The 17,202-nt window shown below is 38.8% G+C and overlaps 3 protein-coding genes across 5 annotated transcripts; all 3 read right to left on the reverse strand.

Annotated features, from left to right (window-relative positions):
• Positions 1 to 2,017: 2,017 nt before the first annotated feature.
• LOC148732801 (uncharacterized) lies at positions 2,018 to 8,091 on the reverse strand. Of its 3 annotated transcripts, none has more exons than XM_088758683.1 (3): positions 7,883 to 8,091; positions 6,978 to 7,177; positions 2,018 to 4,362 (listed from the first exon to the last, which is right to left on the reverse strand). In XM_088758683.1, exons 1-3 carry the CDS (start codon positions 8,021 to 8,023, stop codon positions 4,200 to 4,202), a joined length of 504 nt encoding a protein of 167 aa, XP_088614809.1. In that variant the 5' UTR covers positions 8,024 to 8,091; the 3' UTR covers positions 2,018 to 4,199. The 3 variants fall into 3 exon arrangements, 1 of the variants encoding a protein (XP_088614809.1); XR_016000641.1 differs by lacking the exons at positions 6,978 to 7,177; positions 7,883 to 8,091 and adding exons at positions 5,463 to 5,531; positions 6,310 to 6,802 and having other exon boundaries at positions 4,183 to 4,362; XR_016000640.1 differs by lacking the exons at positions 6,978 to 7,177; positions 7,883 to 8,091 and adding an exon at positions 6,310 to 6,827 and having other exon boundaries at positions 4,183 to 4,362.
• A 490-nt stretch (positions 8,092 to 8,581) lies between these two features.
• Positions 8,582 to 9,334, reverse strand: LOC148732802 (E3 ubiquitin-protein ligase RNF166-like). Its single transcript, XM_088757912.1, has 2 exons — positions 9,175 to 9,334; positions 8,582 to 9,038 (listed from the first exon to the last, which is right to left on the reverse strand). The coding sequence occupies exons 1-2, from the start codon at positions 9,249 to 9,251 to the stop codon at positions 8,582 to 8,584; spliced, it is 534 nt and encodes a 177-aa protein (XP_088614038.1). The 5' UTR covers positions 9,252 to 9,334.
• Positions 9,335 to 10,711: 1,377 nt separating this feature from the next.
• LOC148732803 (uncharacterized) lies at positions 10,712 to 12,041 on the reverse strand. Its single transcript, XM_088755801.1, has 2 exons — positions 11,750 to 12,041; positions 10,712 to 11,182 (listed from the first exon to the last, which is right to left on the reverse strand). Exons 1-2 carry the CDS (start codon positions 11,900 to 11,902, stop codon positions 10,733 to 10,735), a joined length of 603 nt encoding a protein of 200 aa, XP_088611927.1. The 5' UTR covers positions 11,903 to 12,041; the 3' UTR covers positions 10,712 to 10,732.
• Between the last annotated feature and the right edge of the window lie 5,161 nt (positions 12,042 to 17,202).

The following is a 17,202-nucleotide window of genomic DNA, read 5'->3' on the forward strand; positions in this document are numbered from 1 at the left end:
TGTAAGAACCCCTGATTGTAAGAACCCCTGATTGTAAGAACCCCTGACTGTAAGACCCCTGATTGTAAGAACCCCTGATTGTAAGAACCCCTGACTGTAAGACCCCTGATTGTAAGAACCCCTGACTGTAAGACCCCTGATTGTAAGAACCCCTAATTTTTAAGAACCCCTGATTGTAAGAACCCCTGATTGTAAGAACCCCTGATTGAAAGACCCCTGATTGTAAGAACCCCTGATTGTAAGAACCCCTGATTGTAAGAACCCCTGATTGTAAGAACCCCTGATTGTAAAAACCCCTGACTGTAAGACCCCTGATTGTAAGAACCCCTGATTGTAAGAACCCCTGACTGTAAGACCCCTGATTGTAAGAACCCCTGACTGTAAGACCCCTGATTGTAAGAACCCCTAATTTTTAAGAACCCCTGATTGTAAGAACCCCTGATTGTAAGAACCCCTGATTGAAAGACCCCTGATTGTAAGAACCCCTGATTGTAAGAACCCCTGATTGTAAGAACCCCTGATTGTAAGAACCCCTGATTGTAAGAACCCCTGATTTTAAGACCCCTGATTGTAAGAACCCCTGATTGTGAGAACCCCTGATTGTAAGACCCCTGATTGTAAGAACCCCTGACTGTAAGACCCCTGATTGTAAGAACACCTGATTGTAAGACCCCTGATTGTAAGAACCCCTGATTGTAAGAACCCCTGATTGTAAGAACCCCTGATTGTAAGAACCCCTGATTTTAAGACCCCTGATTGTAAGACCCCTGATTGTGAGAACCCCTGATTGTAAGACCCCTGATTGTAAGAACCCCTGACTGTAAGACCCCTGATTGTAAGAACACCTGATTGTAAGACCCCTGATTGTAAGAACCCCTGATTGTAAGAACCCCTGATTGTAAGAACCCCTGATTGTAAGACCCCTGATTGTAAGAACCCCTGACTGTAAGACCCCTGATTGTAAGAACCCCTGATTGTAAGACCCCTGATTGTAAGACCCCCTGACTGTAAGAACCCCTGATTGTAAGAACCCCTGATTGTAAGAACCCCTGATTGTAAGAACCCCTGACTGTAAGAACCCCTGATTGTAAGAACCCCTAATTGTAAGACCCCTGATTGTAAGAACCCCTGATTGTAAGAACCCCTGATTGTAAGACCCCTGATTGTAAGAACCCCTGATTGTAAGAACCCGATTGTAAGACCCCTGATTGTAAGAACCCCTGATTGTAAGAACCCCTGATTGTAAGAACCCCTGATTGTAAGAACCCCTGACTGTAAGAACCCCTGATTGTAAGAACCCCTGATTGTAAGAACCCCTGATTGTAAGACCCCTGATTGTAAGAACCCCTGATTGTAAGAACCCGATTGTAAGACCCCTGATTGTAAGAACCCCTGATTGTAAGAACCCCTGATTGTAAGAACCCCTGATTGTAAGAACCCCTGACTGTAAGAACCCCTGATTGTAAGAACCCCTGATTGTAAGACCCCTGATTGTAAGAACCCCTGATTGTAAGAACCCCTGATTGTAAGACCTCTGATTGTAAGAACCCCTGACTGTAAGACCCCTGATTGTAAGAACCCCTGATTATAAGACCTGTAAATGTAAGGCAATCCCTGAGTGGAAGGCTTTGATCTGGTTGTAAAGTATGAATTTGAAGCTCCAACATAACTCAAAAATTTACAACTCTTATATGATCTGTATTAAGACCCTTGAAGATGTGAATCAAACATAAAACCCTGAAAGTATGGTACACATTTTAGGACCAATGGGTTGAATACAATCACTTTTCATGTATTTGTAGAGAGGTCAAGGTTTAGGGTTAACAATAGTTTATATGAAAATTTATATGAAAATGTTGCATATTCGAATCCATTGTTTGTAATATTGAAAAGCACAGAAACCCATTTGGGATCATAACTATTGTCAGTAGCAAACCTGCTCATTCCCACAGTCTATCAGGCAAAAGGCAAAGAGATTGGAATAAACCTAGTAAGTAATTAAAAGGGTCATTGCAAATAAGTTTCCAAAGTTTATTTGAAATTTATTAAAAAATTACAGATATTGAATACACTTTGCCTGGTGCTAAACCTGGACCTTATTCACTTTGATTATATTTGTATTGACAGCATTAAAATACATGCAAATAGACAAACTATTAATAACATATCTCATCACGTATTTTGAAGAAAGGAAGGGAAATGAAGTTTAACTTGGATAAAACACTCATCTACCACTTGCATTACAACTAAGTTTGTTTGAAAAATTTATCCATGCAATATAAACAAAAAGAGTTTGATGTTTTCTACAGATTAATATTGAGATGATGACACTCAATATAGGCACAGTGCCTACTTCCTAACAACCTATGAGCCACTCATTCTTTAAGACACTCAACAAACTCCTTACATCTGAAATTCATGTCATTAAAAATAAGCAAGAGGTAAATAGTTAATGCTTTAAAAGAAATGTGTGAATTACAATATGGGTATTGAATAAATATTTCATTAAAAAGAAGTACAAGGGATAATCAAAATCAAAAATTGACAACTTCTTTAGCATATTTTCCACTATAATAAAATTTCCACTCTTTGAAATTATAGGGGTACCATGAGAGACCTTTATGATGGATTAAAAATTTGCTTCTATTCTTCGTAGTATATATGTATTTATTGATTCTGGAGAATTAAGTTCCTAGTTTTTACATCGATTATGGATAAAAAGCTCTCTCTGTCTATGTGATGTATAGACTTTATCAACAAGTATTTGAGTTTAGCACATTTGCAGTTATTTACAATACACAACTTCCACTCCTCTCCAACCAGATTTAATTACATGTGTAACAGCTGCCACGGTTTTGCCTGCTGTTAAGAAGACGTTAACAAACTTGTGCGCGCGCGACTCGCGTGCGCGTGCTTTGAGGTTACGAAGTAATCTCGTAAGCAAATCACGCGGACCCTTTTTTAATGTTGACGTGTGCGATTTTTAGAGAAGAGTAGTTGAAGTTTTTTTTGTTTATCGTTTGGTTGTTGTCGTTTGCCGTAAGACTACAGTTTTCTGTGTTAGAGTAAGTGTCTGTTTGGATTTCCCGTTTCGCTTCCGAATACCTAACTTATATTGAAGTTCGTTTTGGTTCGATTCTTACAAGCGGGACTGTTATGTAAGTGCTAATGTTCCTTTCCTTGAGCTTATATATAGTTTTTTTTTGTGAGTTTGTTTGAGTTTTTAGCTAGCTTTGCATCTTGCCTTTATATCGGAATGTTTGGAATGTTGGTTTGTCTATTCGCATTTAGCTTAGCTTCTTCCTTATAAATTCATATTTCAGTTTACGATAAGTACTTGGATACCACGACTACGTTAAATAAAACGATTCAAGGCTTGTCCGTAAAATATATCCTCGCTTCATAGTGTGTCTTCATTTGCGAAACTCATAGTTGTCGTCGAAATTTTGCTTCGCTTGTGTCGGCCGCTACAACATGTATTTGGATGATTTAAAATTTGGTTAAATCAAATAAGGCTGAGGAGTTAACCAAACACTAAATTTGGCCTGCCCTATACTATGGATGTAACATTAACGAGTATAAATTAAAATGAAACAAAGGTAGCTTTAAATTCAATCATGTCAGGGAGGTATGAATTACCTTAGTGTATTGCCAATTAATCCAGCCAAATCATCATGCTCATGTTCTGGAGACAAATCTTAGTTATTACATTTGATGCAAAAATTTTGTTAGACTTTTGACATCATCTCAATATTTGTTTTCAATTTTTTTAAGATTTCATAGAGGGATGCAGTCTCATTATAGAATTGCATAATTCAATAAAAACTTGCATTTTGATGGTTCATAAAGCGAGGGATTTAGCGTGGAATTGTGAGTGGAAAATGAGGCTCAGTGATACTGTTTTGCATCAATTTGCTTTGCACTCAGGACAAAAAAAGTATATCATTGCTGTTTTCTTTACTTCTTATTAACTTTTATTCATCCATATGATTCAAGGAAAATCCATACTTGACTCACCAATTCTACATCAAATTGCATGCCAAAACCTAATATTGCACAAATTGCAAATTCCCTCATCAGGTAATTAATTTTCCTATAGTAGCACTTTCTAAAGTTGAGGAGTGAAGAAATTCAATTCAATTAAAATAGTATTACAAGCTTCAGTTGAAATAGTGTTACAACTTTAGGATGAAATTTCTTTAATCCTCAACAATTTCGGGTACTAGCATCTCTAATTTCATTGTTGCATGTGTTGTATTTTGAGGCATTTTATTGGCAAGCCTCACCATCTTGCCTTCTGACAGTTTCACCACAGGCACTATGTAAATTCTTGCCTTGTCACCAGCTTTCCTCAAGGTACAACTGTTGATAAACGAGACAAATGCCGTTACATGACAATGAAATAAGTGTATGAAACGTTCCTAATGACATAGTCTGTCAATTAACTGCCCTGAATACAGGGTATTTAAGTGATTACATTCATTCCTAACAAGCCACCTTTTGAACAAACCAGGGCACAAATCCACACCCATCCCTTAGCACAAAAGTGCTCTTTACTTATTTCTCCCAATTCTGAGGATATTTTCGGGCAAATCAGTGCTCCTCGCCTCAATTTATGTCTACAGTTTTATTTCTTGCACATACCTTAACCACTATCTAATACTGTGAAGTTTAATTCATGGTGGGGCTCCCACGTGCACGAAGCGCATATGGGGCAGACCCCCATACCCATGGAATAATTATGGTTAACCTCTTTTCGTTTGTTTTTCACGTGCCTGACTGAGCGTACGTACGTACATGCGTACGTGCCTTCAACTTCCACAGGTAGGGTAGGGGAGACTATCAAAACGAAGGGAGGGGTGTCTCAGGCAAGTTCTGGCATTTGCACTTCTTTTATGTTATCATTAATATTATGAACTTGGGAGCTCCGCTTTTAGGCTTGGCTAAAGCTATATATTACGAATAAATGGATCGGGAGTAAGAGAATGTGTATTCTCAAGTCTAATTTTTCTCTGCTTACCAGGCAATTACCTAACAACATGTTACCCTTTTTGAGAGACAAAAATGAAATGTATGTGTAAATATGGCACTAAGGTCAGTCAGGGGCCCTCTCCCTCCCCTAAGTCTCCTAATGTATCTGATGTTCTTCAACTATATCAAGGTTCTCAAGTCATTGATAATAAACTCATAAAGGCTGAAAGTTTCTAAAGAAACTGTTTGGGGCTGCGTCGGTGGGGGTAACGAAATAATTTGAATATATCAACAAAGTTGAAATGGTAAATTGGCCACCATTTCGATTATAAAAGCCGACGTTTCGAGCATTAGCCCTTTGTCGGAGTGAATAGAGGAATTGTGGGTTGTGTGTGCTTTTAAAGGCAGAAAAAGGAGCTACATGATTGGTGGGAACATGGCAACGAGAAAAACACGAATAAATCAGTGGAATGAAAAGCGTTCGTTGATACCTGTGGGATTTAGACTGCCGGTTTGAAAGATGAGCTTTTGTTCAAGAGTTTTCTGGCTTTCCGGGCTACCTAGGTGTAAGGAAAGACCGCAGATTGCCATGTGTTGCTTAGAATGATTAGGCAAAAGCAACGTAATCGTAACGGTGGCCAATTTACCATTTCAACTTTGTTGATATATTCAGATAATAAACTCAACCTGTTTTAATTAAATAACTGCAGTTCCTGAAGTTTAAATTTTGGATGTGTCAATTTTTTTCATTCGATTAATCACATTTGATGCTGGTTATACCAGAATTAACGTAAAATCTTCTAGGGATAAGAGCAAGACATTAAAGTCCCTTTTTTGCTGCTTGCAAACAAACAAGGTTTGGAGCCCATTTCTCTTGGTGTACGAAGATCGTTCTGAGAAAGTGTGTGGACAAAACGTGGCCTACCCTATGGCCTACCCTGTGGCCTACCCTATGGCCTACCTATGGCCTACCGGTGGTCATATCTTTAAAAGGATAGCATTGCTGGAAACCTTTCAACGTTTTCCTGAGTACTGTCTCACCAACGAATTTCTTCTGTTGTTTTGGGGGCCACATTCCTATCAAAATTTCTTAACCTTCTGATAGAATAACGAAATCGAGGAACAGAAGCCGGTTAAACGCAACTTTTGGGCAAACATCATCATATCAGCTCTCCTTTCAAATTAGTGCAATACTGGCCCTTTCTTTGGAAAAAGCAAGTAAAGTTTGCGAAATGTTTACGACGGCGATGCGTGCGTGTCCCGGGGTGCTCGTTGCAAATTCAATACTCTACAGCACTTAAAAAATTGGCCTGGCACGTTATGTTAGCTTTTTCTTACCCGGATATGCTCTCCGATATAATGCCGTTCCTGATTACATTTTTACACTAGCACTCCACTATATGTCACCAACTGACTGCCATTTTGCATATCCTCTGCGACGCAATTTTCCCTTTCGTAAACGACCGTTGCCATTTTGAAACGGTCGTTGCCATTTCCGAGAACAGTCGTTTCCATTCATTACAAAATGGCAACGACTGTTTCGACAAATGACAACGACCGTTTCAAAATGGCAAAATTGACCTTTTCATATGGCAACAGCCGTTTAGGAAAGGAAATACGCCTTTGCGACCACGCAATATATTAGCCCCACCTCTCCCCTCCCCCTTAACCTACCGGTATAGTTGAGTGCTGTGATATTTGCAGTGTTTCGTTCCCTCGGACGTTGAAAATCGTGTTAGCGACCTCTTAGTATACCCTTTTGTACGCCAGCGTATTCGTTCGACTCTTACTGATTTTATTTTTATGTTCTTAAAAATCTGCCTACCGGTAGGCCATACGTTAGGCCATAGGGTGGTCCACAGGATAGGCCATGGCCAAGGCCACGTTTTATCCACACCCTCTGACTGAAGTTTATTTGCTCTCAGTAATGAAACTAAGATACATAGGGTCTACTCTGCAGCAGCAACTGACTCTGATATGTTCATTGTCAAGATTTAGAAACTTACCTCACAGATACGCACGCTGAATCAGCACCTTGGGAGTACTGAAGATAAGTGCAATCATTGGTGTCGACCAGGATACACCACTGTCTCTCCCACTTTTCAAATATTGGAGAGCGCATTACTGCATTCGGCTTTGCTGCGGGTAATGTGCAGGTGAATACAGTAACCATTCCATTTGGTGTTGGTTTTATGTTTTGTGGTACCTGAAAAAAGAAAATAATATACATACTTTTGAGATAAAACATATGGAAAACATTTCATGTAAAGTAATGTGCCTAGCGAGTTTCGTAAGGATTTTCGTATGTTCCCAGGCGCTCCCTATATTTAGGAGCTCCGTAGACTTAAAGGCGAGGAAAATCTAGAGCGATGAGCAAAATGTACCACATGTTACACCAGGGAATAAGGGATTAATTATTCTATCATTATTTCAAACCAGTACTTTGGCTATTAGTTGTCGTAATAAAACCCTAAGCCTTTTTGCAGTATTGGATCGATCGCCTAGGGCGTGGGCGAAAGACGAAAACGACGCGCACAAAACCACGATATTATGGTCAAAAAAATGGCCAACGAAACGGCTCGTTGCTTACAAAAGCGAATTTTAAAGAAACGGGGGCAAAAATTGATCCTTAAGAGTAGCTATTTTATTTCTTAGCTCGTGGGGGAGGAAGATTGCGTGACGAGCCCAAAGAACGTCTGCGTAGAAGGCTATTGCAACGCGAGCTTTGTTAAAAGTGACTGAAACTGTTTAATTATATATGATACATTTAAAGGAAACAAATTTCTATTGCATTAAAAAACTCCAACCCAAATTATGGCTTTTTTGAGTTAAGAGCAAAAAGAAAAAAGAAAAAAACGCTAACAGCCGATACCCACCCCTCCTTTATTTGCACATTTTATCATCCACCTACCTTAGCGAGGACGTTCCAGAGAAGTTTCTGGCGTTCCTTGGTCATAAGGGACAAATGTTTTCTTTGGTTTCCCTCCATGTGTTCCTCCTTGTTTTTCCTTCGTATTGCCTTTTCGCAACCTTTCATAGCGCAGATACACATTCTTTCTCCACAATCAATCGAATGAGATGGTATTAAACTCCTTTTGAAATAAAAAGAAACCTTGTCAAAAATGACATGCAGTATTAATCATCTCACATCCTTATGCCGTGTTTTGCTTCTTACTGGTACAGCTTCTAACACCAGGCTGTTTGAGAGCTGAATGATTAATACGTTACATAACCTCTAAGCAATCAGGCTACTCGGAAACATCGGATGATATGATTCCATCGTAAGCGCATTTAAGGATAATTTTTAACAGGATAGGTTACTCTTTGGATCATCATAATTTAAAGTATACTTAAGCGAGGTGAAGGGAATTATATGAAATTAGGCAAAACAATAACGATATCATGATTACATAAAGAAATCAGCTAAGATACTCTCTTTATATGTTTGCTCTTGAGGTACGTAAAGGAATTATAGAAATCAAAAGATACCCATAATTAGAATCTGCCCTTCTGATGCCACAAGGTGATAAAAAAAAAGTTGGTATCACGTTGCAAGTTTTGCGAAAAGACAAGGCTTAATTCACCTATCTTCCAAAAGTCCTATCTGAAATTACCTCGCGATATTTTGTCCACATTTAAGTGGGCAAGGCACCTCTGTAACACTACAAGTTAGATCTCCGTGTTTCTTTTTATCTTTTCTTTTGAAGCTGATGCCACATTTGCAGAGGACTTCCACCATTGGACACGTCGCTTTGTGAGCGTCTATTTGTTTCCTTTTCATGCTTTCTTGGCATTCTTGACAATTTAATTCTAACTCCGGACACCGTTCTAGGTGATCTTTGGCCCGGTTTAGTGCAATATTCTCTCCGCAGCACTTGCACTGCCCATCGACCATCCCAAGCATGGTATTCGCGAGGCGGTTTGAGCAGAACGCCGTCACAGGCTGACGGCACATCTCGCATGTGCTGGATTGCCCTTGACTTGTTTTCTTAAACATATCCACGCAGAAACCACAAAAGGAATGGCCACACGGTGTTGCTAGTTCTGCGTCTAGAATGGGATTCTTGCTGTAAAAGAGAAGGCGAAGTAAGGTCAGGAAAATAGCTCCAGGCTGGCATGTTATTCCGAAAATGACGTGAAGTGTATTATCCATTCAAGTCACAAGTTAAATATTTATAGCAAATGGTAATAACTTCAACTTACCAAACATTACACAGGTATTCAGCTGGGATAGAATCGCTGAATGCGATGTAGTCAAAAACCGAACGAGAGTGACTCATGTTTGGTCAGTTTAAAATGGCTTGTCGTTTCTCTTCGCTCGGAGGCTCTCTCTCTTTCTCTCTCTCTAACTTTTGTTAGGAGTGTGAAGGAATAAACCGCCTACGTGGTGGAATATCAAAATTCACGGGAAACAACTTCCCTTCATCAACCAATAGGAAAGTAAACCACAGTGACTCTTGACAAGCACTCGCGCACTTTGCTAACAGGTATATTAAAGTTGTATTTCCACACCTTATTCAATGACAAAAAGTGTTCATGGGACAAAGATTATTTTAAGAGATACTTCCTGGTACTGCACTTATAAATGGGAAGATTGCATTTTGTTTAGATAAACATTTTCCACAGGCTGAGATCTCCAATGTCTGCATATTTTCACCATTTAAGTTGTTTTAAAAAATCATGTCGAATAAGTCATTCAAGAATACGTAGAGCACGTCTGCAGATTTCGAATTATACCTTGCTTAGTTTTGGAATGACATTAATTCTTGAGTTATTGTCGATTTCATTACGACAATACTACTTTTCAAGTTTGACAAGTGCTTCGCTTCGTTGTATAAAGTTCTGTTTCTACTGAAATCAAAATTGCTTAACTAAAGTTGTGATAAGCGCCGACAGTATTTGCGGTTATGTGTGGCTGGATTAACAGGAAGGGGGGTATTGTTTAAATAAGTTGTGACAACCAATATTATTGTCAGAAAATAATGAATGGATAAAATCAACTATTAACTAAGGAAGTGCGAACCTTTATTGTTTGGATGAGCAAACCTATCGAAATCAGTTTCGCTTTGAATAAACGATTCCTTTCTCTAGAACCTTTACAGTGTATAAAAGTAGAAATTATTATGGCCACCATTACCTATCGACGAAAAGGACTTTTCATTTTATTTGATGGGCATAGTTGTTCGCATCTTGTTGATACTGAAATCAAAATTATGTAAAAACCGCCAACAGTATTTCCTTTGTGTGGGTGGAGTCACAGAAAATAGGCTATTGTTTAAATAAGTTGTGAAAACCTATCTATTATCACAAAAGAAATGAATGGATGAAATAAACCATTAATTAAGCAAGTGCGAACCTTTCAGAGTTTCATTGAGCTAACCCATCCGTTTTGCTTTCAACGAATGATTCCTTACTTTGTGTCACATTGGCAATAATCATCACCTTCTGGCTATGTCAGTTTATTAAGTCGCGAGACTCACTTTATTTCAACTATTCATTTAGAGGCGATGTGCGAGAAAAAAAAAGCGAAAAATTAAGCCGAAAGTGTCGGTACGGAAATTGTTCACAATTCCAAGATTGCTTAGCCTCGCTGAGTAAAAGATATAAAGGAAATTGCCCCTTGCTGTGTTGCAAGTTTAGGAAAAGCGATGCTGTTTCCGCCTTGTTTTGGCCTTATCAAAGCCCGAACACTTCGTTTTGGGGTGAATAAAACAAACACTTTTCAAGAGGCATACTGGAGTTTTCATGGAGTTGCCAATATTTATAAGGGATAGTACGTTGGTACTATTGCCAGAACATTTTCGAAAACGGCTTCCAGCCCGCGCCAATCTCGCCACATGTGTTCGTCAAGGAAATCCTGGATGTCCCCTTGGCGGATTCCTTTCTCCCTCTTTACGTGGTACTTGACGCGCGCCCACGCCGACTCTGCCTCTTGCGTATGTACGCCAGTAACGGGATCAACGAAGTTGTTCCGATGGACAACTATTCTGTGCATGGTCACGTTAGGAACGTACAGATGAAGGTTCCTGTACGCAGCCCAGTCGTCAGTGTGCACCTCTGACCCAGGCAGGAGGACCCTTTGAAGAATATTGGACAATGTTCGGCGGTCTCTTCTCCTTACAACTTGAAAGTAGCCGCGACAAGGACTGTGTTCCGTAGAGATCACGCCAAACACCCACACTTCATCGCTGGCCCTGCGACCTCTTTGATACTATAACGATTATTTTTTTAAAACGGAGATTTACATTGGCATTCATGCTTGTCAAAATAACGATTAACTTTGACTTGATGCGTGCGAAATCAAGCACCCTCCTGGCATATAAACCCTCCTTCTTACCAGATTTAATGGCGGGTGTTAGGCGTTCTTGTATCATGGGCACGTTAGCCAGAAAAACGGACAATTCTTCAACCTGGCTGTGCTCGCGAGCACATGTATGACTTGCAGGAAGAAAAAATGCTCGCGGATCAAACCCTATTAATATTTCGTGGTAAAGTAATTTTTCCGTACGGAGAGTTGGATGTGTCTGATACTTGGCGGAAAATCTATAAACTACTCTGATTTTGGGATGTTGTAAGCTAGTAAAGGCGGGCGTATTACAAGGGGGCAATCTTAACAGGGGGCGTAACCTCTGTCAAACCATAAGCAAATAAATAAATGAGACTTGGCGAGCCCGGAAATTGATAGATTTCCTTTAAAAGTTGTCAAGAAGTTGCTACAAAACTAAGTTTTCAAACAGAAGCCTCCGTTTGAAATGAAAATTGCAGTGCACTTACTCACCTTCGATTTGTGCTTGAATTGACTTTCGTCACACTTGACCACGTACACACGCCCGCCAAATGGGGTGACTGGTCTATCTTCTATATCTCTCTTACAAATGAAGCGGAGAGTGGCAAACACACGTCCAACGGTGTTTTTTGTCAATCCAACCATGGAAGAAACTCTAGAGCGCAACTCACGCTGACTCCACAGATAGATCACAATTAGGAGTTTTTTCAGAGGAATCCGGGGAAACTCGGCGAAAAAACTGCCTTCTCTCAGAGACTTTTTGCCTCTACAGCCTTTGCATCTTCTTATAAAGAAAAATATTTAATAATTATAGACAGTGATCGATTGTTAGTCATTTTGCTTAAATTTGGAAAAGGGAAAGCAGTGGTCTAACTCGTTAGGAATTCCGATTTATGATGATCACTTATTTCAATGCTAAACTACCTAGTAGTATGTCGGTGATAGAAAGTAGATATTTAAAAAAGTTTAGTATTGGTACCGTCTATTCTTACCACACATATCCATCTACGTGGTCTGGATTTCTCTCTACTAATTCCATTCCTCTATTGCATGGCACGCATCTCAGAGGACTAGCTATCAAGTTCTGCCGCTGTAGCCAGGTTATTACATTGAGGACTGGACCATCAGTAAGCCTGTTAATGTCCATGAGATTCATCTTGATGCTGTTCCGATGCTTGATTTGCTGTATTTTACTACTTATTTTGTGACTGCTAAGAAGCCGCTACTGCTGCGAAAACGAAAGGCGGAGCTGCGGCCCTTTGTTCTGTCGTTCTTTGAAATAAAATTTTCGCACTTTGTTTGTGGCCTTTTCACAATAACCATAGAAATTCTCATGCCCTCATTGGTCGAGAGTCATTTTCAATCTTCGCCACGAAGACTAAACCATTTCTCTCGTGAAACAAATGCACATTTCTGAAATATGGACAATGACGAGTGTCCGAGTTCCAAGATTGGCATACTCGGAGAAATTTTTTAAGAGGAACTTGTCGGAGTGAAAGAAGTACGTGGCGAAAGAAAATCTTCAGAAAAAAAGTGCTGGTTCTTGGTTCGCAAGGAGGAAAGAGGGCGACCTTGTGAAAATACTTAGAGATGCCGAAGTGAAGGGCACAAAAATAAAAATGAAGCGGGTGATAACAAAATTCAGGGTAAAAGATTCTATCAATTCACTACTTAACACGAGGTAGTGAGTCTCATCGCCTCTTTGGTTACACTGTCAACAACACACACGTGAAAAAAGCAACGATCGATCATGTCACGTGCGGGTGATTTTCGGAAAACCTTGGCGCATGAACTGTACCTAAGAGATAATAATCTATTTCTACACAGATTGTGCTCAAAATATAGGTTTAGAGCACATATCAAGCGCGAAAACGTCAAAGTTCACGGAAAACTTAAATTTATGCGAATTTCTTGAATATTTATCAACTACTACTAATAATAACAACAATGGTAATAACAATAAACTTTATCTATATAGCGTCTATATCACTAATTGCTCTAGGCGCGTAAAAGTATCACAAAATGTATTTAAAAACACTGAAAAATCTAACAGCTACATTATATAAACATGGAAATTAAACAGAAATATATTTACAAATCAAAAAAGCTTGGCGAATTAAATATGTCTTTTTTGGAAGAATTCAAGGAATCGGCATTTCTTAAAGATGCGGGTATGCTGTTCCACAATTTAGGTCCTTGAGAAACTTATTCGAACAAGAACGCAAAGAGTAGGAGCTGGTAAAAAAGCTGAGAAAATTGGATATATTTCTTGGTGAATCTCCAAGGGCCTCTAAGGATATCAGTTTTTGTAACTTTAGGAGTTACCAGTATGTTATAACCACACGCCATCTTCATCAACGCATAGAAGAACATAAAGCCTCTGTCATTGGCAAGCATCTGAAAGAAGCCCACAGTGTAGCGTCCACTAGCCTAGAGGAAATGTTTTCCGTTCTCAAGAAATGCCGCGGGAAAATGGACTGCCTAATTCACGAAATGTTATTCATTCGCGAACAAAAACCAAAGCTAAACACGCAGTCTGACTCAATACGTGCAAAAGTATTTATTTAAACATATACTGCACGATCTGACACGCTAAACACCAATAACAATGAACGCTCATTATTCTAATGAAGTTATCACATTTTATTTGTATATAATCTCTGAGCTACAATTTTACATCAGTTTTAACATTTTACTTGATAATGAGGTCATGCAGACTTCGAAACGTCGTAGTTTTTTACCGTTAATTTTTATTATCAAATGTATTTCTAAACATTCTCTGATTAGATTACTACAGTTAAGAAAATCCTCCCCTCCGAAAGCAAAGAACCATCTCCACAACTCAAAGTCGACGGTCAAGTTATAACTGAAAAGAGCTCAATCGCAAATTATTTCAACAATACATTCGTAAATACAGCTGTCAACCTTTGCAAATCGTTTGTAAATGCTGCATCGAAACTCTCGTGAAGTATATCTTTAACAGAAGCTACGAACGCTACTTTTCTGTTTACTGACAGTTCTGAAACTGCTGTTCAGTCGGAAGGCCGACGACTTCAATCAGGCAAAGCAGTGGGCTTAGATAACATTCCACAAAGACTTCTAAAGGACGCTTCTGCAATAGTCGCAAAACCTATTAACAGTAATAATTAATAAAGGCTGATAGTTTCGAAAGAAACTGTTTGGGGCTGCGTCGGTGGGAGTAACGAAATAATTTGGATATATCAACAAAGTTGAAATGGTAAATTGGCCACCGTAACGATTACAAAAGCTGACGTTTCAAGCAATAATTAATGCTTCACTGTCTCAGAGCAAAGTTCCTGACGACTAGCTTTTGTGGACTTGCGTAAGGCATTCAACACAATAGATCATTCTTTTTTTTTCAGGAAACTGCGCTATTTTGGAATCAAAAGCAAAGAACTGAACCGATTTGAAAACTATGAGTGGCCACACCCAAGTTTTAGCAATGCCGGACTTCTGGATAATTTTCAAAGAAGGGCATACAAAATTGTTTCAAAATCTAACGATAGTGGTCAAGCTTTAATGGATCTTAAATGGCCTTCAGTAAATGTTTAAATGTTATTACAGTCGAGAAGAGACGAACATACTTTTAAAGTGGTTAATAAATGTATTTTTGGTAATTGTCCTCTAAACCCAACCCTAACCCTAATAATACCAGAACAAGACAGGGAAATTTGCTTCATTTGCCTCGCACTAGAACTGAAACAGCCAAGAAATCTTTTTTTTTTTATCATGGATATGTTGTTTATAATAGTCACGTTAATTAGAATTTTCTGTAATATTATATTGAATAAGACTTTTTTATTATTTTATATTTATTTTTGGATCTTATTCACCAGGGCTCCTATTGATAGCAGAGCTTTAAGTTCTGATGGGACTACCCTGATGTTGGGATTTCTATTTATTTTTATTTTTATCTCTTAAAATGGGAGTTATATGTTCATATTTCTTTGTAAATGTTACAACGCGCGCTGCCCTATTCTGCACTAGCTGTAGGCGGTTTAAGAGAACTTTAGGTAATCCATATAAAATAGCAGTACAGACTGTAGTCCAAGTTAGTGGTCACAAAAGGATAAATAATTGCTTAAGCAGATTCACGATCCAAATATGTACTGATCTTACTGATATCAGTTAGATGGAAATGACATTTTTCGAAAATCTTTTTAATGTGGTCTTCCATATCAGCACTGAGATCGAGTATCACTCCAAGATTACGAACAGAAGAGGAGAATTGAATAGTTTCACCCCCAACATACAAGGACAAATTCCAATTTCGCCCATGTCAGTGCGAACCGAGCTCTGTCTAAGTTCCAAGCTATTCTTGACTGTTGTTAAAAGTTATTGTGATTAACGAAAACTAAAGTTTTATTTTAACGTTGATATAAAAGTATCAAACATTTATGTGGCGAATTTTGATATTTAGGTAGCCGGACAATTTTTTAGAAAGTTTTCGGCATTTCAATGAGGGACTTTCCAGCAACTTTACTAACCCAATCGAGACAGGCTTAGTTTGTCCTCCTACCATTTACCAAGTGTAATTACAAGGTGCTACATCTTTTCGTTTATTGCAAAGTGCGATGGTCTGTTCTTTCCACCTAATTGCACACTCCCCCTGCTGGGGCATGGCATTGATAGATGTATCAACAGTAGCTGTATATTTCATGAATAAAAATTGTGCTGCAAGATAAAAATTTTGAAAACTGCAAACCATATCCGTTATCAGCAAATGAAACAATTTTATGATTGTCATAGTGCCAGAAATGTTTTTTTGACATTATCAATTTTGTTAATTGAGAAACTAAACGTTTTCACATCTGCCTGTGGTGCATCACTTTATTTGACGTAATATAAAACGATTGTAAAGAATTACTTTCCGAAAACATAGCTATATTAGAACTATTGCTGCAATGACCACAGTGTAAATGTAAATACATTTTGTAAATACATTTTGTATATGTAAACACATTACCCTTTTCTTTGAGGAAAAAAAAAATCCTGCGGAGAAATCAGGAGGGAAAAAATATCCCGCAGAGCATTTAGAATGGAAAAATATCCTGCCCAGCAGATTGCTAGAAAAAAATTTTTTCATGACCAGAAAACACCCCCCCCCCCCCCCCCCTTCCCCTCTCCTCAAAAGTTAAATGGTCGGCCGCTTACTTCAATTCAAAAGCCTGGAACGAAAGTCATTTGTAGCACACGAAAGTCGTTTCTGTTTGCATTATTTTGATTATCACCTAGCAGTTTTTGCGTTTCCATCGCCGAAATTGCCCAAGAATTACGAAAATAGTTCTAATTATTTTTTTATTTCATGCGCGAGATCAATGCAGGCAATCCCAACCGGGCAAGATCGGCCCATCTTGCCTGCTCCGGTAGCCAATCAGAACACAAGGTTCACTTCATCTTGCCCACTGGCGCTGCAAGCGATGTAGTAAAGTCTGTTACTACAAAGTGCAACAGCTTTTTCATTACAGAGTGTGACAAGTGTAATTATAAAGTGCGACAAGTGTTATTACAAAGTGCGACAGATATAGCAAAGTGTGACAATTGTTGCAAAATTGCGACAAAACAGCCCTTCAAACACCTTTTTCTCGATCCTATGAAGCTGAATAATTTGACATTTGGCCATACCATCCAAGAATCAATTGTGTTCTAAAATGTTGAAAACTGAACAGACACGAATTAAAGAGCCAGGTGAACAAGGAATGCACCAAAATAGAGGGAGGACCGTATATTCCATCCGATGATGGAAAAAAAAAATGTCGATACGTGAAGGATCGAACTTAAAAAAATTCTCATCGGAAACATCTGACGGTGTATCATAATTCGTTAAAATATGAAGACTATCAATCGTATGTTCTCGTTTGAAAGTGGCAACTTTTATATGTGCATCCTTAAAAGGAGCTTGTTTCTTGACCCCTCCTTGATCA

Source organism: Stylophora pistillata, chromosome 4, assembly GCF_964205215.1.
Source record: "Stylophora pistillata chromosome 4, jaStyPist1.2, whole genome shotgun sequence".
Classification (NCBI taxonomy): domain Eukaryota; kingdom Metazoa; phylum Cnidaria; class Anthozoa; order Scleractinia; family Pocilloporidae; genus Stylophora; species Stylophora pistillata.